This window comes from Pseudonaja textilis, chromosome Z, assembly GCF_049901715.1.
Source record: "Pseudonaja textilis isolate UNSWEBS1 chromosome Z, rPseTex1.2, whole genome shotgun sequence".
NCBI classification, from domain to species: Eukaryota; Metazoa; Chordata; class Lepidosauria; order Squamata; family Elapidae; genus Pseudonaja; species Pseudonaja textilis.
The window spans coordinates 36,307,130-36,330,735 of NC_142008.1; the positions used below are offsets into that span (position 1 = coordinate 36,307,130).

The following is a 23,606-nucleotide window of genomic DNA, read 5'->3' on the forward strand; positions in this document are numbered from 1 at the left end:
CTGTTGGGAATTTGCTAAGTCTCAATAACAAGAATACCACACCAATTTATTTCCCTCTGAAGCTAACAGAAAATTTGTTAATTTGGGATTTTAATATTAGGCCATTGGGGGATATAGCCTGTCCTCTGTAATTTGACTCAAACCACATTCTGAATATTCAGGCATTTTTGGGATTCAAATCTCTCTCCAAAATTTCAGGTGACACTAGATCGATGCCAACATCCATAGCCTCTCTATCCTCGACATTTCTAAAATCAGTGAGGCCTATGTCTCATGGTAACCCACCCGCGAATTAATCAACCACAGATCACCATAAACTACTAGAGTATCGCAAAGACTTTGCAGGGAACTCTACTACACAAGGTACAGTAAAAGCCTGATAGCACCTGGACTGCATTGCGCACGCGCTACGCTGAAAACTACAAATCCCGGCATAGGTTGTGTACCTTTACACAACCACTCACAAGCATTTTTTTTAAATCTAAAACGCAGCCTTGAATTCGGACGGCAGAGTATAGCACTTTCTCCTTATTTTTGTATTCCATGAGTAACCTAAATTGGCACGAGGAAAGATACGGATCCTTCTCGACCAATATATTAGAAGGTTCGAGACCTTTGGTTAAAAAAAAAAAAAAAAGTGAACCGATTCCGGCGGCGCAGAAGTTGGTTCGCGCCTTCTTTCAGGTTCCTATTTCATTCGTTCTCGGCTTCGCAGAAGCATGTCAATCAGCTACAAATTCGCTGGGAGATAGGGGCGGGCTGAGAACCCCACCCCCTCTGCGTCGCCCCACCCTTAATCCCGCCTCCGCTTTTCGCTATGGGGAGAGCGAGGCCGAGAGAGAAGTGGGGGGAAACAAGCCCTTTCGCCTGGTTCCTTACTCCTCGCGCGTGCTGGGTACGCCACCCTTCCCTCAGACTAGCCGTTTGTGGTCTCCGCGGCCAGTAGGCCCTTGCTACAAGTTGACCCGCTTTCAAGCCAGGATCCGACTCCCGCGCCGCTCCAGACTAACGCCGCCCTCGCTCCACCCCTCGCCGCTCTCCCCCGCCCCCTTCTCCTTCAGGCCGGCTGCCGCTTGCTTCGCTTGGCTCCTCGGTGGGGATCAGCCGAGGCGTCCCCGGCCCCGCCCTCCTCCTCCTCCGCTCCCTCCCCCACGCTTCGTCTGGTTTTAAGTTGTCAATCAGGAGCCTAGGCTGAGATAGGCGACGGCAGCGGGCGGAGAGACGGGCAGCTACGCCACAGCCCAGCGGCGGCCATTCGTGGAAAAATAGGCCGACCTGCTCCTCCCAGCTCCGGCAGCGACCGGCCTTCTCTCGCCGCTACCCCCAGCACCCCGCCCTCCGTCCCTCCCCTCCCTTCTCGAGCCGCGCCTCAGCGGGCGTTAATGCGGGATGAGCGGTACGTAGCCCCCCTCCTTCCCTCCCACTCTGCTGCCTTCCCGCGCCATCCCACCCGGCCGCCTCGTTCGTCCCGAGCCCTTTTCTCTTCCCTCCCTCTGCCCTCCCTCCTTTTTCTCTCTCCCATTGGTCCTTTCTTTCCTAGCCCTCTCTTCTGTGCACATCCATCCTTCCCTCCTTTGTTCCTATTTCCTCCCATTTTCCCCTCCCCTACACCTCCCTTCTCCTGCCCCTAAAGCATCCTGGGCCACTCAGTAGCCATGAATACTTTAGGGGCAGGAGGCGGGGGAGTGTTGTGGGTGGGTTTTTCTCCTCTGCTTTACAGTTTCGGATGGCAGATACCAATCAAAACTCCCCTTTCTGGGCGTTCATCGCCAGCCCCTGTAGGCCGGGTTTAAAACCACGTTTCTTAAGTCTCCCTGTTTTCCACTGGAGAAGTGGGCAGTGTCTTTCAACTAGCAAAAGCATGGAGGACCCAGGGGTCAGTGAGAACGTTCTGATTATTTTCTGTGCCCAAATAGACCTAAAGGATGGTGCTTAATACATTTTGTATCCCCCCCCCACTTTTTTTTTTGAAGATCAAAAGAAGGAAGAAACTATGCCTTCTGAGGGAGAAAAATCTCCTGAGGCTGAGAACAACAATAAGAAGAACAAAATTGGAGCTTCTCAGGTAAAATGTCTAAAAAAATGGAGGAAAACAAGAGACAGGGAGGGAGGGAGCAAATACTTACATGTATTTCCAGATGGGAAATATATTTATCAAAATTTACTTTAGAGGTTCTTGAAAGGCTCAGTAGAAGAAGAAATGGTTAGCTGTGGGTAATTTCCTATTTCTATAACTTTATGGTTAGATAACTTTATTAATATGTATAATGCTGTTACTGCTATTTTATAGTTTAGGTTCTAATACACATAATATTTTTGTTAGGATTCTCAGCCTTCCCCTCTGGCTCTGTTGGCAGCAACCTGCAGTAAAATAGGAACTCCTGGTGAGAATCAATCAACTGGACAACAGATTATTATAGATCCAGGTCAGGGTTTGGTTCAGCTTCAGAGCCAACCACAGCAGTTAGAATTAGTGACAACTCAACTTGCTGGAAATGCTTGGCAACTTGTTGCAGCTCCTCCTGCTTCAAAAGAAAACAACAACCAGCAAATATCTTCTGTTGTTTCAACTGCAGGTACCTCCAATAGCAACAATGGAAATGTATCCCCCTCAAAAACTAAACCAAGCAATTTTTCTGGAGTAACTCCAGGACAATTTCAGGTTATCCAAGTTCAGAATTCGGGTGGTAGCATTCAATACCAAGTGATTCCACAAATTCAGACAACAGAAGGTCAACAAATTCAGATAAATCCTGCTAATGCCACAGCTCTGCAAGATATACAGAGTCAGATTCAGCTTATTCCTGCAGGGAATAATCAAGCTATTATCACAACTACAAATAGGACAGCTTCTGGGAATATTATTGCTCAGAATTTGGCAAATCAAACAGTGCCTATTCAGATTAGGCCTGGTGTTTCTATTCCATTGCAGCTACCTATTGCTGGTACTCAAGCTCAAGTTGTAACTTCATTGCCTATAAATATTGGGGGAGTGACTCTAGCATTACCTGTAATAAATGTTGCAACAGGTACTAGTTCTGGACAAGTTGTCCAATCCACTGATAGTGGACTGTCCAATGGAAACCAACTATTGTCCACACCTGTTGCAACAACTTCTGTTAGTGCTATGCCTGAATCTTCTACTTCCACTTGCACAACTACAGCCTCCACATCATTAACAAGCACTGAAACATTAGCTGCACCTGGAGAAACAGGCCAGTATACAAGCACAGCAAACAGTTCTGAAACTAATACTGAAGAAACTCAAACTACCACCTCTGAAACAGAGGCACAAAGTTCTAGTCAGCTTCAATCCAATGGATTGCAAAATATGCAGGATCAGTCAAATTCACTGCAACAGGTTCAGATAGTAGGCCAACCTATTCTCCAGCAGATCCAGATCCAACAGCCTCAGCAGCAGATCATTCAAGCAATTTCTCCACAGTCTTTCCAGCTTCAGTCAGGACAAACTATTCAAGCTATTCAGCAACAGTCATTGCAAAATGTTCAGTTGCAAGCAATGAATCCAACACAAGTACTCATAAGAGCACCAACTTTAACCCCATCAGGACAAATCAGCTGGCAGACAGTTCAAGTCCAAAATCTTCAAAGTCTTTCAAATCTCCAAGTTCAAAATGCTGGGCTACCCCAGCAATTAACTATTACCCCTGTATCTTCAAGTGGTGGTACAATTGCTCAGATAGCACCAGTAGCTGTTGCTGGTACACCAATAACACTTAATGCTGCTCAGATTGCTTCAGTGCCTAATCTTCAAACAGTAAGTGTAGCCAACTTGGGTGCTGCAGGTGTTCAAGTACAAGGAGTGCCAGTCACTATTACAAGTGTTGCAGGTAAGTCCTTATTCTTTTGCAGGCATTAAAGTGCAGGTAGTCCTCAACTCACAACAGTTCTTTTAGTGATTGTTCAAAATTACAATGGCACTGAAAAAGTGACTTTCACACTTATTACCTTTGTAGCATCCCCATGATCATATGATCAAAATACAGATACTTGACAACTGACTCATGACTGTTGCTGTGTCCCAAGGTCATTTTGTGACCTCCTGACAAGCCAAGTTAATGGGGGGAGCCAGATTCACTTAATAACTATGTTACTAACTTATCAAATGCAGTGATTCACTTAACTATGGCAAGAAAGGTCATAACATGGGCAAAACTCATTTAACAAATGTCTCACTTAACAGAAATTTTGGGTTCAGTTGTGATCGTAAGTCAAGGACTACCTGTACAGTGTGAAATATATTTGTCTCTATGTAATAGTATGTAAGGATTAGAAAATAGTACCACTAAATAGTATTACCTGAGCATTTACCAAGTCTTTTTTTAAAATTTCATGCTGAATTAGAGGAGTCTTTTCTCAAGAGCTCCAATATAGTTTTGGAAAGAGCTGCCATGGAAAATCTAGAAATTCATAGTAACTACACTGAGATTCTGGGGAGGAAATGTTCTGGTATGTAATTAAACTGGACACTTATTTTTCTATCCTGGCTTGGTCGATTTTCATCTTTTTGCCTTTTATAATATGAGTGATTATGTTTTTTCATGATTTTAATTGTTATAAATAGTAACTTAATTTGCAACTATTGATTAAAGCATCTGCATTAGATAAATATATAGTTCTATATTTTTCAATACAAATTGAACATAATGATTTAATAATTTTTTTATTCTGTTCAGGAGCCTGGGATTCATTTATGCAAACTGATTACTAATTTGCTTCTTCAAGAAAACTACAGAACCTTTCTAAATCTGCAGAATAGCAACATAAAATATTTTGGAAAATGCATAAACATACAGACAAATCTTTGTCAAGATTTATATATAGCATAGTTTGCAAAATTGGACTCTAAATTATTTTTCAGTTTTAAAATATTTGTTATTTCTAATGAATAGTTCTTCCTGGAAAAACAATCCTGCTTATGAATGAAAGGTGAATTAAATAAGCATTTGGAATTGAGATAGTAATACTATAAATAGTATGAAAGTCAGGCACCATTTGTTAATTAAGAAAGTGATCTACAAAGTATGGAAGACATGCATTTTATTTACCTTTATTGTAGGTACAGGTAATAGGCATTTATATAAAACATTGTCTTCTCTCTTGGTAAGAAAAATATTTGATTTAAGTTGACATTTTTTAAGAGAATCAGATGAAATTCTAAAGGAATTCATATATAAGAATTACTCTGTCTTGTATTCTCTTGTATATACAGTGATTAAAAATGTTATTACTTAATGTAAGTTATTGTTTACGTTTTTAAAAAACCCACTAAGCCAAAATATGGTTATAATTACTGTGAGGAAAAAATAGTGGAAGAAAAACTTATATAATTTCAAACACAGGTTACATTTTAACTGTTACATTTTAACAATGCATACATTCTTTCACTTTTTACATAAATGAGATAACCTTTTAGGCCTACAGTAGATTTTGATCTAGTAAATAGTTTTGAATTTCTATAAAGGGAATAATATGACTAGAATCCTCATTTATTTTTACTCTTTTTCCTTCTGGTAGGGAGATAATTTTGGATTGAAATGCAAAACAAAAAAAATTAATGTCTGTATTAAATGTACCTATTCTTGTTTAAAAGAATGTGACTATAACCATGATTTTGTTCCTGCCTTGCCTCCTTTCACAATTATTACTAAACATCTTTCAGAATTGTGTTTCCAATCAGTATATCAGTGAGATGTACAACCAGTCATCAGACATAGATCCAGAAATTAATATGGCTCTCATTCTTAAATTGTTCAGGACCTATTAACGACCTTACTGTTCTCCCAGTCCTTGTGGGTGTAAGCTACCCAGATTGAATGAATGTCTTAAATGTTTTTCATGCACGGTTTGAGTTAATCCTTTCTGGAGCCTTTATCTGTCATAATTGTATATAACAATGGTAAGTAAAAGCATCAGTGTTTTCTTAGTATATGAAGTAAGCACAAGTTGAATAAAATATATCTTTTAAAAACTATGTTAATGAACTTCAATAAAATACATTTAACTATGGAATAACAATATGGATAATAAACTGTATTCTCTCCTGGCATAAAATCTGCTCTCAAACATAATATAGGTCTAAAACAGGGGTGGGCAAACTTTTTGGCTCGGGGGCCTCATTGACTTTTAAAATTTGACAGACAGGCCGGGTCAGCACAAGATTTTTTGGGAATCGCCCCCCACCCACCCTTTCCCCCCTTCTTCTCCTTCCCCTCCCCTCAGAGGCCCCCTGAGTCAGGAGTTGCTACCGCCGGCGTAGCTCCGCGCGGCTCCAGTCCCATGTTGCCTCGGGAAGGGAAAGGCAAAAAGGAAGAGCCACGGCAGCACTTTGCAACGGCAGCAGCAGCACCAGAGGCTCAGGCTCAGCGGCTCCTGGTTTTGCCTTTCCCTTCCCAAGGCAATGTGGGACTGGAGCCGCGTGGAGCTGCGCTGGTGGTAGCAACTCCTGACGGCCCCAGCCAGACACCTGAGCAGAGCCCGGGCAGAACTGCCAGTTGCTGCTGCGGGCGCTGCTGCCCAAGTAAAGAACCGCACCAGCTCAGGGCAACTGTGAGGAGCAAGAGGGGAAGCCAAGGTGCTCATTTCATAGCAGTCAACTTCACTCTCTTTTGCTCCAGTTAGGTGCTCCCAGCATGCACAAGGAGCATGAAGGGAGGCAAACACCGCATGGATGCGTTTTAAAAGTCAGAGAACTTTGCCCAAGACTTCTCATGTATTCGGGGGCTACACCTCTCCCAACGATGAGTTGGTGGCGATCTAACAAAACATCTTCCAGCTCTTAAAGATTGACTTTAAGAGCGCCCCCATGGAAAAGCCAAGAACGAGAACAAAAGTAGAGGCGGCGGGGGCAACAAGGGCATGTGATGGGTCCCTCCACGGTCCCCTCCCAGGTGACAGCCAGGGCTTTGGCACCTATTTTTTTCCTGAGGTGTGGTGTCTGCTTCCCTTCATACTCCTTGTGGAGGGACACACATGCCCCGTCACCCCTGCCGCTACTATGTTTGCTCGGCTTCTTCCATGGGGGCACTCTTAAAGTCGACCTTTAAGTGATTGCGGAACATCCGCCCACCTGCCCGGCACCCGCCCTCCCGGAGCACGCTTTCTTCCTTCTGGAGAATGTGCCTCTTCCAGCCTGGCCCGGCCCGGCCCGGCCAGCCAGCAGGTGACCACATGTCCTGGGGCTTGTCGTGAGATGCCTGCAGCATGCTCTGTTCTATGTGTCAGGCCCAGCAAGTCCGAGCAGCCGGCGCATAGAACGGTGGTGCCGGGCCATTGGAAAAGTGGAGCAAAGCCGGAGATTAGTAGCTGCCTCTTTCGGCACAGAAAGCTTCCCCCAACCAGCCGGCTGGTCTCCTCCTTCTCTGCCTGTTTGTTCTGTATGGCCAAGGAGGAGGAGACCAGCAGAGAAGCACACTGCCAGGCGGGGGGCACACGGCGCAGGGCAACATGCCACCGCCCGGCCCTGGCGAGGGAAGGCAGTGGGCGTTCCCCGGGTGGTGACCTCGGCCCTGCCACCAGGGAAGCGGCTGCCTAGCTCCATGTTGTATGTGCTATTTTTTAGCGCGTGGCGCGTGGTCTCTTTTGGCTGGCCCCGATTTTTTTTCAGAGGCGGGCCGTATTAAAATGACCAATGGGCCGATGTGGCCCGCAGGCCGTAGTTTGCCCACCCCGGTCTAAAACAATGTGTAAAGTGAATACAAAAGAACTTTAAAGTTTTGTTCATAAATGATAATAAAAAGATACATAGTTTGGCTTGGGCATTATAGGCCTTTAATGATAGTATATTGTTTTTGTCTTTCTGATGTTTAATGACAGTGTTGTTCTGCATTACTTTTTAAATTTTGAATGTTATATTTGAAGTTGTTCAAAGAAGAGATGAGCAAAGAAGAGTATTTTTTATTTATTGAGAAGGTATGAATCTTCTATAATGCAGGATTCATAAAAATAGCTGGAGAATATAATTTAATAGATAAATATTAGATAGCTATATGCATTTATAATTCAGGCCCTGATTTACAGAAAAGTTTTTTAAAAAAGATTATGGTTGTATATCTTTTAGTATAGATTTCACAACCTGAGAAACCTAAAGATGTAAAATAGAGAAATGTTTAATTAACAAGTATAACAATAACAACATTAACATTATGCAGTTTATGAAGCTAGGTTTTAAATATTTGCTTGGCTACTCCGTCTGATTACTATAAATTTGCTGGTTTTAAATTCTTTAAACAAAGACCAGGTCCGCATTTTCCTACAGTTCCATTAACTGACTAAACAAGAAGTACATATAGCCTTCAATAATAATAGTGCCAAAGCATTCTATCCAATTAGTTATAAACTCTCTTTTTTTTAAATAAAAAACAAGTTCATATGAATAAAGAATCGGATTTCTCAGGCAATTCCAATAAACCCAGTAACAAGTCTTTTTTTAAAAAGTGTTATTTTAAATTGATAGGAGTACATTTTTCACTGCTCATCTACTTAAAAAAAGAAGTGCAACAATGAAAAGGCTATCTTGAAGTTTTTTAAATTGGTATTAAATCTGATATTTAGCAGCAGTCTGAAATTGTAATCTCATCCCATAACCAATCATTTACTAGTCTCAATATTTTCTGTGTGTAAACAAATTACTTCATTTCTTAATGTGCTTTGGTGTTTATTGCCTATGTTGATTTGGAATAAATATAAAACAAAGTTCTCTATGAAATTGTCCCTTTGGGTGTCACCACAGGAAGACTTTTTTTTAAAGAAAATGGTGGCAGTTTTCAGTGCAACATAGTTTTAAGAAAACTAATTGTGTCATTGAGTGGTGACTCAACTCAATTGGAGGAAATTCTGAATTCTTTTAAGAAATTGGAAATCATTGGAAACTGAAAAGGATTAATATCCATCTTTGTTCAATATACTCATAGATTGGAGCACTGTGTTTTCCAACTTTTATTCTATTTAAGTATATTGATAGTGCTTCCTATTTCATAAACTATGCAAGTACTCTTTTGATTTATGATCAGAATTGAGCCTCAATTTTTTTGTTTCTAAACAAGACAGTTGCTAAGTGAGTTTTACCCCATTTTATGTATTGTCTTGCCAGGATTGTCTTGCCAGGATTGTTTAACTGAGGTTCTTAAATTAGGAACATGGTTGTTAAGAATATTTGGTTTCCCCATTGATTTCACTTGTCAGAAGGTCACAAAAGTTGATCACATGACTCCAGGACACTACAACCATCATAAATATATGGCAGTTGCCAAACATTAACAGTTGCTTACATTACCATGGGGATGCTGCAATGATCATAAGTATGAAAAATAGCCATAAGTCACTTTTTTCAGTGCCATTGTAACTTTTGCATAGTGACTAAATGAATGACTCGAGAGCTAACTTAGTCTATCTAATTTTTGTTTCTTTACCTATAGTATTATAATATTTTATAGGAATATTATAATATTCCTATAATATTTTCCTATAGTATATAATATTTGAAGTGTGAAACTTCATGGAAAGAATTGTTCCTGTGAACAAGGTTTAGGTTTAAACCATGTTCCCAGTCTACTAAAATATTATATAATAGCAATATATGTCGTTATTCCATATTATGTTTCCAACTTTCCAAATACCGTTCACATATATTAGACCAACATTACAAAATCCAGATTGAGAAAGGCTGATCTGTAACAAAGTGACGTCATTATATTTTAAGGGAAGCTTATTCCATTTATATTAAACCACATTGAGATATATTGACAAAAATATAGTTAAATTAAGCACACTAATATTGTATGTCTAATAAAAGCTTTCTTTGTAAAACAATTCTGAATGTTGATTTTGGAGATGTAAAAAAAAGTTTTGAATAGGAAAAATAGCGTAAAAGTGGACTAGAAAGATTTTATCTTTTATTGTGGCAAATAGATTTATAATTAGGGGTATAATTTAGAAAGAAATGCAGTATGATACAATTAAGCTCATTACTTTTAAAATGAACTATGCAAGTACAGTTGAAGGCCCTTGTATCAATTGGTGTTAAGAAAAGTTGTGAAATAGGATAACTAGGTAATCAATTTTATTAGTGAAATTAAATAATGTTAATAAATATATGTATCCTTTATTACAGTTTTTATTTTAATATTGAGCATGAGATTGAAATTTATTTTCAGCCTGAAGGTTGAACCAGCTATTATCCATGACGTTAGGCAACAGAGATGGCATATATCTCTGTCCTACATATATCTTTCTCAGTCTTAACTTCTTTTGCTGATACATAGAGATGGTTACATTATTGGTGCTGGAGTATAGAACAGCATACTGCTTTAGTTAGTCGTATTCTGTATCATGGCGTTCTTAATCCACTGAGTTATATTTGTGCTATAGCTCAGAGAAGAAACTACTCAGTGTTTTTAGATATTGAACAATTTTGTGGATGTACTATTTCTGGATGTACTATTTCTAAGGAATATATTATAGCTTTCTTAGTTCCATTTTCCTGGTTAAAATCTATTCATGCATTATGAAAGTATAATTAGAATTGTTTTGTAAAGAAATTCTTTCAAACTAATTTGAAGTATTACATCCATTTATTTAGTGTTATGTTATACACACATTTTTGTCCCATTTTACCATACAATCTTTGACATATTTGTCTTCCAGGTGAATCTTAGTTGACATTTTATATACTTGCAGTCAGGAGCTCATCTCCAGAACACAAATTGAATCAGATTCAGATTTAACTCCTCCAAAAGCAAAACAGTTTTATCAAGTTTAAATATTTCAAAATATAATTAACCCAATCACAAACAAATCCTTCACTTAGTAGTTTCTCTTTTTATCTTAAGCCCTTCTTCTTTAAATATCAATAAATCCAGATATATCATCTATTTACATTCCTATAGCATCTCTTTTCTATGTAGCACTTCATAAGGTGATAGCCAAAGTGCACTTTGCAGCAATCTTCTTTTATATTTCCACCATACATGACCAATCGATTACCTAGATATTCTTAAAACCAGAGTTAACTATTAGTTTGTCATACCACAAGTAAGCATGCCATTCAAATCTCAAATCAGAACCTTTACAGTTTAACAACCTTGAGTTTTACAAACTATCAATCTTTTCACTCTACCAAAGAATAAACATAATACAATCTAAGATATGGCAAACTCCCCTTTAGCATCCTTTAAAAGCTTATATTTAATTCTTGGTTTTATTATTTTCCAAATAAATTTAGATATATCTTTCTGCCACTGTTTAAAAGAGGAATATTTAATCAATACTGATATATCCTGAATAGAAATCTAGGTCAGGGATGTCAAACTCGATTCCAATGTGGGCTGAATCAGGGTTGTGTTTGACCTTGAGGGGTGGGGTGGGTGTGGCCAGCTCAACATCATTTGTAATGGGGATGCCTGTGGTGGCCCAAGCTCTGGTTTCAGCTTCAATGGCCTCCTGTAACCCTTTGCCAGTAAAAACAGCTCAGGAGAGCTGCCCGCCGCCCTTCTAAGCTCTGTTTTTGCTAGCAGAGGCAACATGGGCCGGTCCTTTACTGTTTCCAGGGTGGCCCCGCCGGCCAGATGTAAGCACTTCCTGGGCTAGATCCAGCTCCCGCGCCTTGAGTTTGACACCTTTGGTCTAGGTAGTACATTCTTTTTAATTACTGAAATTCTTCTCATCTATGACAAATCTAGTTTTTCCCATCTTTTAAAATATGACTTTATCTCCTTCCATATTTTAACATAATTATTTCTATATATTAGAATTTTCATCAGTAAGAATCGCTTCCAAATACTGTACTTTTTTCACAACTTTAAAACCAGTTTAAAAAATCTAATTTCTTCTAGTCTTCACATTCATATTCTTGGTCACTATTATCATCTTTAGTTTATTTTTAAGTCAACCATTTCACAAATATTTTAATCTTTAGTGCTCTCTATCAGATTTCGCACAATCAATATCAAATCATCATTAAAAGCACAAAGTTTTACTTATGCGTTTTAATTTGTAATAGTTTTGCTCTTATCTGTTGATTTTTTTCCCCTTGATTTTCTTGTTTTTGTTCTTTGTTGGCTCCTTTCGGTTTGTGAGAAAGTTGCTGCAGTTTTCTTGGCAAGATTTTTGAAGCAGTTTGCTATTGTGTGCTTCCTAGGACTCTGAGTTGAGGGCTTTTTGGAAACTGAAACAGTATTTGTTGTGTGATCAAGAAGGAGACAGCAAAGAGCCTGGGCATAGCTTAACTCAACTGTTCTGTATTAAAGCTGCTTCGTGCTCTGAAACTGAAACTACTCTCCTCTGCTTGTGTTTTGCATTTAGAATAGATTTCTTTTCAAGTGGGGAGTGGGAGTAGAACTCCTTAGCATCAGAGCATATTAATAAAAATATACGAAATTCTCTTATGTTTTTTTTTCCGAAAAATTCTTTCTTAGCACTTAGAAGCAAAGAGGAACATACTTGCCAAATTTCAAGTTTGTAGGCCTTATGGTTCTGGAGATTCTGTGATGATGCGTGAGTGGTCTTTTGCTTTTAAATATATAGATATACACTATATGTGTGTGTGTGTGTGTGTGTGTGTGTGTATATATTTCATACTCAATTTTATCTATTTATTAAATATGTGGTTAATGTTACACTTTCATTATATTAACATTGATTTAAAAGATTTTTTAATGTTGATTGTGCATTAAAACAAATACATTAAAAATAAAACTAAGGTTTTAAGTGCAGTCAGTAGGATAGCCACTTTATTATATGAGTCCGTTCTCTTGTCAGTGAAATTGAAAAAATACAGTTACTCTACATGAAGTAGATTTGAATTATAGAACTTACAGATACAAATCAATTTAACATGCAATACATTTATTTTTATTCAGTCTAGATTGTTATTAATATATTGATAGCTTCTATTCCATAAAATGGGATTAAGAAACTAAAAGAAATTGGTTATCTTGCCCACCCAAAAGCCCTAATATATTATGTTTATACTTAAAGGTCAGGGTAGCTATGGGGTAGCTGCAGGTGCATATCAGGCTCCAATTTATTTCCCCAATATATTCTATGAAATCTCACTCTGAAAGTTCAGAATGTTTCTATGTGTCTTTATTTATATGAGTTTTTTTATCTTTGAATATGCTGATGGCATTAATTTCCGAGAATACTCTGTGTGTGTGTGTGTGTGTGTGTGTGTGTGTGTGTGTGTGTGTATTTTCATGGAATTGGATATTTATAGGAAGATTCTTTGTGGTCTTTGTCACACATATGGGTTACAAGTAATGTATATTTTTTGAATCTTCAAAGTTGAGGTCGATTTTTGAAATGGTGGCTTGAAAGTGCCTGTTGTGCTCACTTTACCCCAGCTGTTTGCTACTTGGAGAAGATTTCCCTTTTTAGATCAATAAGAGTATTGAAACTGTTTTGTGTGTGTGTGTGTGTGTGTGTGTAATGGTTGATGTGGAAGGCAGGATAGGGCAATGTATTTTAGTGATGCCATATAATAGGAAATATGGGAAGCAAAGAGAGACATGGGGAACAAGAACTTGGTATTTATCGTATTTTCTGTTCCATAAGACATACTTTTTCCCCAAAAAAGTGGGTGGAAATGTCTGTGCCGGTTCTTTGTTGAATATCAACAGGGCTGCAGCGGCTGTGTTGAATCCCGTCTCTTCTGTCTTTGTCATTGCCCGCCTTTTCTGTCTTCTTTACCACAGTGCAGAAGTAAATAGGCAGAGCTGGCACATGAGAGAAAACCTATCTGTGGTCCTCTCAGGCACTGCCTGATATTTTTTTTTTCCTCCTCTAAACCTAGGTGCATCGTATAATCAGGTGCATCTTATACAATAACACTGGTCTCATGTTCTGCTCCCTCGCACTCACCTCATATACCTGGTCAGCATATCTATGCGAAGTCTAGTTTTAGATTGCTACTTTTAAATTACTGATCGGTCTGTAATAAGGCTTGCCTTATTGCTTCTTGCATAGAATACTGAACCGGCTGAGCCTGGAGGGAGGTATGCTCTCTCAGAAATATTTGCAGCAGGTTATCGAATATGGTACCAGACTAGACTAAAGAATTGAGAAGTAGGTATAGCTGTTGTCATCAAAGATCCTCAGGCAGCTGCTGGGAGTATGGCTCCACAAGTGTCAAGTTATGAGACACTTTTTCTTACGTTGACCTTCAGGCATCAGATGGGATGCTTCTACTATGCCAGCCTCCCTGGATTGTAGCTTCCAATCCAGGCTCCTGGACTACTACCTTAGGGCTGGCAGTAGAATAATCCAGGCTTTAGTTGTTGGTGGGGGTGGGGGTGGCCTTCAATCTGCCATCCCTGGAAGTAGCCCAGGATTTCGTGGAAGATTCTGTGAGCCTATTCTAGATCATCCAGGGTCCAAGTAGGAAGAGTGCTCACATACCCAATCTGGTGTTCTTTTCAGAACAGTCCCTATGTAATCTAGAATTGATGGGCATATTTTTGTTTCCTTGTCATGATCATCTCATAATCTGGTGGCAATGGGTTTCTCTAAGCCTATACATCCTTGTAGAGAGACAGAATCTTTTAAATTGATCTGCCCCTGGTAGTTAATCAACCCAAGTGCATTTCAGAAGGAACTGGGGTTATGACTGCAGTTCTGCATAGTTCACCAAAACTCCTTGTCGCCACTTGGAATAGGAAGGTGACTGAGAATCCGAATAGGATAGTGCCCATGCAATCTCTCCCAACCCGCAGATTTCTTCATTCCCCCTTGGTATATAAAGACATTGAGAGGGATTAAATGGATGAAGAGATGTCTAGAGCGCCATTGGCAGAAGACAAGGATAAACTCAATCAAACATGGATAATAGCTGCTATTAAAATCTATCTCATGGCGATTCAGGCAGCAAATTACTTCTTCACACTAATTGTGTTTGCGTGTAATTGGCCAACAGCCTTCTTTAAGGTGAACCATCTCCTAGCAAAGGAGGATACAGAAGCCTACCTAAGGAGAAATGCTGAGGAATTTGCTGATTTTTCTGGAAGACAAAATTGTTCAGATTCATTCCCAATTGCTGGTCTGATGGAGGAACCCAGGGCAAGTTCTTGCCCAGTTATCTAGGAATGGTTTGACCCTGTTGTTTCTGAGGAAGTAAACAGATTCTAAAGAATGAGTACAATCACCTGTATTTTAGGTTTATGCACATCTTGTCTTAGGAAAGCTTCCAGGAAGGTGACATGGGGATGGATTCTAGCAGTGATTAATGCTTCTTTGTGGGAAAAGTTGGTCCCCCAGCATTTTAAGGAGATTATGGTCTGCCCTTTTTTTAAGAAGTCATCACTAGACTTCGCCATATTTTATAATTTTCAACCTATTTCCAAACTTCTTTTTCAGGGGAAGATGCTTGTGTGTTAGCTCCAGAAGTTCCTGTATGAAATGCATTATCTAAACCAAAGGTGTCAAACTCAATTTCATTGAGGGACACATCAGGGTTGTGTTTGACCTTGGTAGCCAGCATGGGTGTGGCCAGCTCAACATCACTCATGTCGGGGGGGGGGACACCTGTGGTGGCCAAGTGCTAAGGCAGGACTTCCCTCAGACCCTCTCTCCCTCTCATTATAATCTTCCTTTTCTTTTTTCCTTTTCTCTTCATTCTCCTTTCTTCTTCCTTCCCTTCTTTTCTTATTTTTCCTTCCTTGCTCCTTTCCCATCTTTCCTTCTTTTTCTTTGTTTTTCTCCTTTCTCCTTTTATGTTTCTTAGATGCTCAAATGCAAAAGAGGAAACATTTCTTCTTTTGTTTTGAGTTTATTTTGTTAGCTCTCTGCATATGGCCCTTTGGGCCCCATTTTCGGCCCCCCTCTGTATTTTTTTAAAAGAACAAAGGAAAGAAGAGGATTCACTGGCTTTTGACTAAGGAAAAAAAGGCAGTAAGATCCAAAACCTGCTTAAATAGCCTGTTTAAAGCTCACCATTGAGCATTGGATCTGCCTAGTGATCCATTATGTATACTCTGTATTTGGGGCATTATATTTGTTTCCTTTCATCCTTGGAATAATTATGAATAAGACTTTTGAGAACTATTATTCTAATTATTTCACCAATTCATTCCAATCTGATTTTTCAATTTATTTTTATAACAGTTCTTTTATGTGATTAGGCTTGTATATAATAATGTCCCCAAAATAAAATAGATCAGATCCTTCATCTCTGAAGAAATACTTATATTTTATTTTCTAATATGAGGATAAGGTACCTTTTATGAATTAGGATGGGATTATTAAAACTGAAAATAAAAAAGGCAATCAAATGTAATTAATGGAACATGAACAAATCCTGGAAGATTGGTAGTGATTTAGGGAAAAGACTTTAAAAAACCCAAACAGCTAAACTAGATTTGCTTTTATTTTCTTGTCTTAACTACTATCCATTCCTCATCCTCACTTCCATTTTTTCCTTCCTTCCAATGAAGCTAATCTTTTCTCCTCATCTCATGTCATCCTTGATTTTTCCCTTTTTATTGTATGCTGAAATAACTATATGTACTTCTTAGTGTTCCACTTACGGTATGAATGTGTAAGATCTTTGGCCAAATGAAGCTAGTCTCTTCCCTTACCCTGATTACTGACTTCATTAAGTCAGTGTGTTCTGATCAGTTCGTCCTGATGCAGTTTTTTTTTATAAATATGCTTTAAAGAAAAAGATGAATACTGTAACTTTTTCATCATTTTCATATATCACTTTTTTCTATTTAAAGTGCTTTTCTTCCTATTGTCTTTTGGTATTTTATTGCTTCTGCAAGTCCTTTTGAGTTTTATGCGTACCTTTGAAACTGAGCATTGATTTTGGTATCTTAGCTTCTCATTCAAGAAGCTTCATTGTTTGATATGTTGGGAAGAGGATGATAAGCAAAATGCTTTCTTCTTCCTAAGAAAAAAACAGTCTACTTGCCTTTTAGGAAAAAGGACCTTTGAGACAACTATGACCTGGGTGGTTGAGAATTTTCGCAGACATTTTTGCAGTGATTTTACAATGTAGTGTGGAAATTACTGCAGCCATGATAGCAGCCTCAGATGAGAAATTCAGCAATTCTGTCACTCCAGAGTTACTGTATATTTATAGTTATCAGAAAGTATGTTTCAGTATTAATAACATATTTAATTTAAAAAAATGGGGTTTAATACAATTGAGATATGCATACAAGAAATAATGTTGTTTTTATATACTTGTAGAACTGATTTTTATGTAGTAAACAAGATACAACAATATGTTGTGCTCTTACTGTATTAAATAAGAAATTTAAAAAAAAATGTACTTTCCAGGTCAACAACAAGGACAGGATGGAGGAATGAAAGTACAGCAAGCAACAATAGCTCCTGTAACTGTAGCAGTTGGAGGTATAGCTAATGCAGCAATGGGTGCAGTTAGTCCTGATCAAATAACTCAAGTGCAGCTGCAACAAGCTCAGCAAGCATCTGATCAAGACATGCAGCCTGGCAAAAGATTAAGAAGAGTTGCTTGTTCATGTCCTAATTGTAGAGAAGGGGATGGAAGGTATTTGCCATAATTACTATTAAATATCAAATGTCTTGGGATCAAAACATTTATTCTGCTTACATATTTCTGTTACATCTTTAATGACATATTTATTAACATAGCCCTTATTTGAAATTGTTCTGACTTTAACTAATAGTGATTTGTATTTGATAGAAGCAGCAATGAACCAGGAAAAAAGAAACAACATATCTGCCATATTGAAGGCTGTGGAAAAGTATATGGGAAAACATCTCATCTTCGGGCACATCTTCGCTGGCATACAGGGGAAAGGCCATTTGTGTGCAATTGGATCTTCTGTGGGAAAAGATTTACAAGAAGTGATGAATTGCAGAGACATAGACGAACCCATACAGGTGAGTGAACAGTTTAAATAAATATTAAAAAAATAAAATTTGTTTACATTTTAATATTCTGACATTTAAACTTATATAACATTTGAATATGTTTCCTTCAGTCAGAACTTGCTGATTAATACTTCAGAGTTCTTACTGAGCTTATTTTTTTAGATTATTGGAAATGAAAGCTCAATTATTATTTAAAAATAATTGGGATACACTTTGAGCAGTATCTCAATATGTGTTACTATTTATTTTTGCATTTACTGAATAATCAATTTCTCAGTTCTCTATCCCTGAAGTAAAGTGAGTATTTTTGGGATCAATCTCTTTATGTTACTTGGTGAATTTGTTTTCAGTTTGTATTTGAAAAAATTATAATTAGCTGATAATAGTACAGTGTAAGTTGCTGTGGGTAGTAACTATTCAGATTTTTTTCTTTTTAAGCTTAATGTTCCTTTCTATGTTGATTTTTACAATACATAATTTCAAATTCAATTCTTAAGATACAGGGGGATATTATATGAAGAATACTCTTTAACTAGATGTACATGGTGTAAATTGGAAGCTAACTGAAAACATACATACCTTAACAATTAAAAAGATCACATTGAATCATGATTGCTTAGTAATTACATTTCTGTTTTAGAAGATAATCAAAACATAGCGGTGAACTAACTGAAATAATATTGTAGAAAACCAGTATTTTAGAACAAACTTCAGTTAGACTCAAGATCTTATTTCGGGATTGAATTGTCTATGAGTATTCTATCCTAAGGAATAAAAATATAATTGTTTGATTTCTTGATAACCTTTAACAATAATTGTAATTGCTTTTAGCGCTGTTGACTGATCATCCTTGTGAGAGAGGAAAAAGATGATTGCACTCCTATTTGATGGTTGGTCGCAGAGTAAATCTTTCTGGCTTCTGGTAGTTGTATTGCATTGGAAATCCCTATCTTATTTCTGATGACCCTCAGATTATTTCTTAGGCAATTGGAAGAATAATGTCATCAGCATCCTCCTGAAATGCAGCTTAGTTTGTAAGACTTATCTGAATCAGGGCAGTAAAAGCTCAGTATAAAATCTAATTAGCAAAAATAAATGCTGGTGACAAAGAATTTCTGTGCCTTACAGTTCTAGATATAGAATATAGATAATTTCCTGTTCTGGATATTGAACCTTCCAGACATAAAAGAATGGAGTGGGAGATGCTCATAGAATAAACATTTTACTGGAAGCCCAAGTTGCTCTGATGGCAAAGAGTATATTTTATGACACTAGGAACTGTGGTGGCACAGTTCTTAGAATGCAGTATTGAATGCAGCCTCTAGCTTGACCGTAACCAGCTCAAGGATGAATCAGCCTTCCGTCCTTCCAAGGTCAGTAAAATGAGGACCCAGATTGTTGGGGGCAATATGCTGACATTTGTAAACCACTTAGAAAGTGCTATGAAACAGTATATAAGCCTTTATTGCTATTGCTATTAATAATCTCATTTCTATGTTATAATTAGTCATTGAGCACTACTCATATGCACTGCAGAGATGCTATTCTTCATAAACAATGCAACAAAAATATTTTTGATACAGTGCATATAGCTAATAACATAAAATTGTACATTGAACTGGCTACTGATTATTAATAGACTTGACTCAGATTTGAAGAATTAACCTAGAAGTGCTTAAATGTGCTGGAACCAGGATCCCCTTGAATTGTCTTCTTTATACATCTACTTGACTATCACAATTATTATTAGAGGCTTTCATGATTATAACACAAAATTTTTGTATTGCCTAACTGTACAACAATCAGGAAAAATCTTTTTGTTGTGTTAGTTGTGGGGCAAATATTTTAAATTGCTTTTACTCCAAAAAAGAAATATTCAGGGTGTTTCATTTCAGTTAAGTTCATGTAGAAGACATTTTATCTTTTGGTGTTGATACATAGGATATTCTTAATTTATGCTTGCTTAATGTTTATTGTTGTATATGACAAACACTTTAGAAATACATAAATATAGAGCTGCTTAAGCTGTTTCAAATTGGTCATAACTGTAAAGAAGACAAAGAAAGGACCCAAGGAGGTATAAATATTATACTGCATATACAAGTATTTTAGTTACTTAAATTCTTCAGTTATTTAATTTCACTTTAAATATCAATACAGATATTTTACATTGAGAATCATTTGAATCGGGTGAGATTCAACCGGTGCTACTACTGGTTCGGTGAGAGTGCATCTTGCACGTGCATGTACAGCATTTGCAAAAAAACATCAGCTGTGCCACAGGTGCACAGCATTTGAAAATCCTCTTCTTTCCTGCTTTCAACCTCAGCTATGCTGCGCAAAGCAGCTGAGGTTGAAAAAAACAGGAAATAAAGGACAGCCAAGAGCCCGGGTGGGTGGGTGGGCCAAACAGACGACCAAAAGGTTGTTGCAGGTAACCAGTTCGATGTCTGCTGCTCTTCGGAGCTACTGGTTCTATAGAACTGGGCCAAACCGGTAGCATTCCACCCCTGATTTGAATATATATTTTAATACAATAAGCCTTCAATTTAATAAAACTATTTGGAAGACTTCATCATCTAAACTGAAAACTAACCCTTTATCCCCATTACTGCCAGCAATCTTATCCCAGCAGCCCACATGTTTTCTGTTTTCTCCAGTATCTTCTCTTCCGTCAAAACCTCTAATTGGCTCTTTAAGCAGCACTTAATTTTAACAGGTACCTATTTCTTCCATCAGATTATTAAATTGAAGGTATTCTTACAGGAAAAATTGTTAGCCATGGCACTGTACTATATTATGCTTAGATGAATTATGCCCATGATGTTAATTTGAAAATGTCTTGACAGGGGAGAAAAGATTTGAATGTCCAGAGTGTTCTAAAAGATTTATGCGAAGTGATCATCTCTCCAAGCATGTCAAAACACATCAGAACAAGAAGGGTGGAGGAACAGCCCTTGCTATCGTTACCTCAGGTGAATTGGACCCTTCAGTTACTGAAGTTCTTGGATCTCCAAGGATTGTCACAGTAGCAGCCATTTCTCAAGATTCAAATCCAGCAACTCCAAATGTTTCAGCAAACATGGAGGAATTCTGAAATAATGTTACATAGATGCCTAGAGCTGCACTTAAGTTTACATACTTTTCAAGATATGAAAGTGGGCTGATAAAAGTGTATTACAGAGCAGGAAATCATGTATTCAGTCTTGATTACTATAAGTATATCAAGCTGGAGAATTAGCATAAAAAGTGTACTTTGTACAATAAGACAACGTTAAGAAAGAAAGTAGAACTAATTCATGTAGACAAATTATGGATAAAACAGATTAGGAAAATATTACTTCCACACAGTACTGATTTGTAGTTCTTTATCACATAAATAATTTTTAATTGGTTTTATCAGATGTTTGTTGAAACAACAAACTCTAAGAATATGCAACAGAATTGCTGCTGATTTTTAAGTTTTCCTTTAAAAAAAATCTAGTATTTTCATGGGAATTTACTTTGTCCAAAAGGCACAAAAATATGAATTACTCTAGTGAAGATGAAAACTTTTTTTCTTCGTGAGACATATATATTAAATTGGGCCATCTTTATTCGTTTGTTAAAAATCAGATGGCAGCATATGAAATGGATCTGAGGTACATCTCAGATAATTTTGGCCACTACATTATAGTAGTGTATATAATGACAATCAGAAAATACAGATTATTCTCTTTCTAGGAGAGATGAGAGATCTACAGAGCCAGTGTATTCTGTAGTAAATACTGAATTTCAGAAATATATTAACATAAAAATGTAATTAATTTCTATGTAAAAATTAAATTTGATAATATGTGTTACAAATCTTGTATCCTAATTCATCCCATTTCATGACACAGGATCTATTCTTAAAAAGTGATTAATCTCTGTTTTGAAGCCAGTAATTTAAATATTTAAATTTTATTCAACACTTGATAATGGGAAGTAAAATGTTACAAGAATGTAGCATTTATGTACCATTTATAACATTTTTTCAATAGCAAACATTAAGGTAAAATGTACTGAATAATGTAGAATTAACCAAACTAACCAAAGAAAAAGATGAGCAACCAAAAGTATAATTGAAATAATTATCTGTTAACCTTTGCTCCTTATGAAAATATTGCCTGGGATGCAAAGAGCTAATTTTGATTTGTTCATGTTTCTGTCCAGCAAGAAAGAAGATTTCAACCTTTTCTTCCCTTTGAAAAATATATTGTGCCACTTTGCAGGTTGTGGTGCCCTCTGAGCTTAGTTATTTGCTACTAGACAAGGTAACATCCCCAGTGCTAGAAGGAGTGAGTTTGATCTCTGTTTATGTATAGTAACTTGCCATCTTGGTGTGGTTGGTTTGTGATTTTCTAAATGCATAAAGGTAAACAAATTTGCTTATCATTTAGAATAGAATAGAATACCTTTATTGTCAATGCATTCAAAATACAGTGAAATTTGAAAGTTACTCCAGCACAGTGCCCCAAACACAACATCACAATCACTCTACCCAGTATTTAAAAAGTAAAATAATTAAAGTAATAATAATAATTAAAAACCTAGTCTAAAACCTATTTAAAACATATAAGTTAGATAGTTTAAAAATGCCACTTTATACATAGAACTAAATCACAAATGTACTGTTTGATTCAAGGCAATTATTGCCTTGGAAAAGAAACTGTTTCTCAGTCTTATTAGTCCTCATTTTAAGACACCTATAACGTCTCCCTGATGGTAACAATTCAAAATATGAATGACCAGAATGAGAATGGTCTGTGGAGATTTTTTGTGCTCTAGAGAGGAGTCTGGTCTTTGCAATCTCTTCCAAAGAAGAAAGAGAGCAACTGATAATTTTTTGTGCTGTGTTATAACTCTCTGGAGCATCATCTTATCCATTACAGAGTATCCAGCATACCACACCTTTACACAGTATGCCAAAATGCTCTTGATGGTAGAACAGTAAAAAGTAACCAGCAATTTCTCACCCAGACCACTCTTTTCCAGCAGCCTCAGAAAGTGCAGGCGCTGTTGGGCCTTCTTTGCAGTGGCCATAGTGTGGACCGACCATGTAAGGTTGTTGGAAATATGAGTTCCTAGAAATTTAAAACTATGAACCCTGTGGAGAGCCAGTGCTGAGAGCAAGAGGAGGAAAAATAGCTGCCAATTCTAACAGTTTGGGGTCTGTTAGTAAGAAAGTCCTTTATCCAACAGCAGATGTGAGAGGAGAGGCCCATTTCTAGCAACTTCTTAATCAGTATATCTGGAATGATGGTATTAAAAGCTGTGCTGTAATCAACAAAAAGCATCCTTACATAGCTCCACTATGCTCCAGATGTTTCAGTGCAACATGGAGAGCCATGGCAATAGCATCCTCTGTGGATCTGTTATTCTGATAGGCAAACTGGTATGGGTCAAGGTTTGATGGGAGGCAATCTTGTATATATTTGAAGACCAGTATCTCAAAACACTTCATAATTATGGGTGTGAGAGCTACTGATCTATAGTCATTTAAAGTATCAGGAGAGGGTTTTTGGAATAATGGAAGTTTTGAGACAAGATGGAACTGTTAAAAATATTTGTAAACACACTTGAGAGCTGGTCAGCACATGCTTTGAGTACCTTCCCAGGTATCCCATCAGGGCCAGAGGCCTTCTTTACATTCACTGCTCTAAGCATCTGCTTCACATCATACTCTTGTACTGTGAACAGCTGAGTATCAG

At 37.6% G+C, this 23,606-nt stretch overlaps 1 protein-coding gene across 4 annotated transcripts; it reads left to right on the top strand.

Annotated features, from left to right (window-relative positions):
- Window positions 1–1,038: 1,038 nt before the first annotated feature.
- SP4 (Sp4 transcription factor) lies at window positions 1,039–23,564 on the top strand. Of its 4 annotated transcripts, none has more exons than XM_087917622.1 (6): window positions 1,039–1,396; window positions 1,974–2,065; window positions 2,577–3,851; window positions 17,296–17,527; window positions 17,684–17,883; window positions 20,724–21,717. In XM_087917622.1, the coding sequence occupies exons 3-6, from the start codon at window positions 3,128–3,130 to the stop codon at window positions 20,969–20,971; spliced, it is 1,404 nt and encodes a 467-aa protein (XP_087773748.1). In that variant the 5' UTR covers window positions 1,039–1,396; window positions 1,974–2,065; window positions 2,577–3,127; the 3' UTR covers window positions 20,972–21,717. The 4 variants fall into 4 exon arrangements, with proteins under 4 accessions (XP_087773748.1, XP_026562004.1, XP_087773746.1 ...); XM_026706219.2 differs by having other exon boundaries at window positions 1,194–1,396; window positions 2,324–3,851; window positions 20,724–23,564; XM_087917619.1 differs by lacking the exon at window positions 1,039–1,396 and adding an exon at window positions 1,788–1,876 and having other exon boundaries at window positions 2,324–3,851; window positions 20,724–21,095.
- The last annotated feature ends 42 nt before the right edge of the window (window positions 23,565–23,606 follow it).

Excerpts from the sequence above, each read along its gene's own strand:
- SP4 (XM_026706219.2), top strand. Across the intron at positions 2,066-2,323 it reads ACAAAATTGGAGCTTCTCAG|GATTCTCAGCCTTCCCCTCT; the intron begins GTAAAATGTCTA and ends TATTTTTGTTAG. Across the intron at positions 3,852-17,295 it reads CACTATTACAAGTGTTGCAG|GTCAACAACAAGGACAGGAT; the intron begins GTAAGTCCTTAT and ends TGTACTTTCCAG.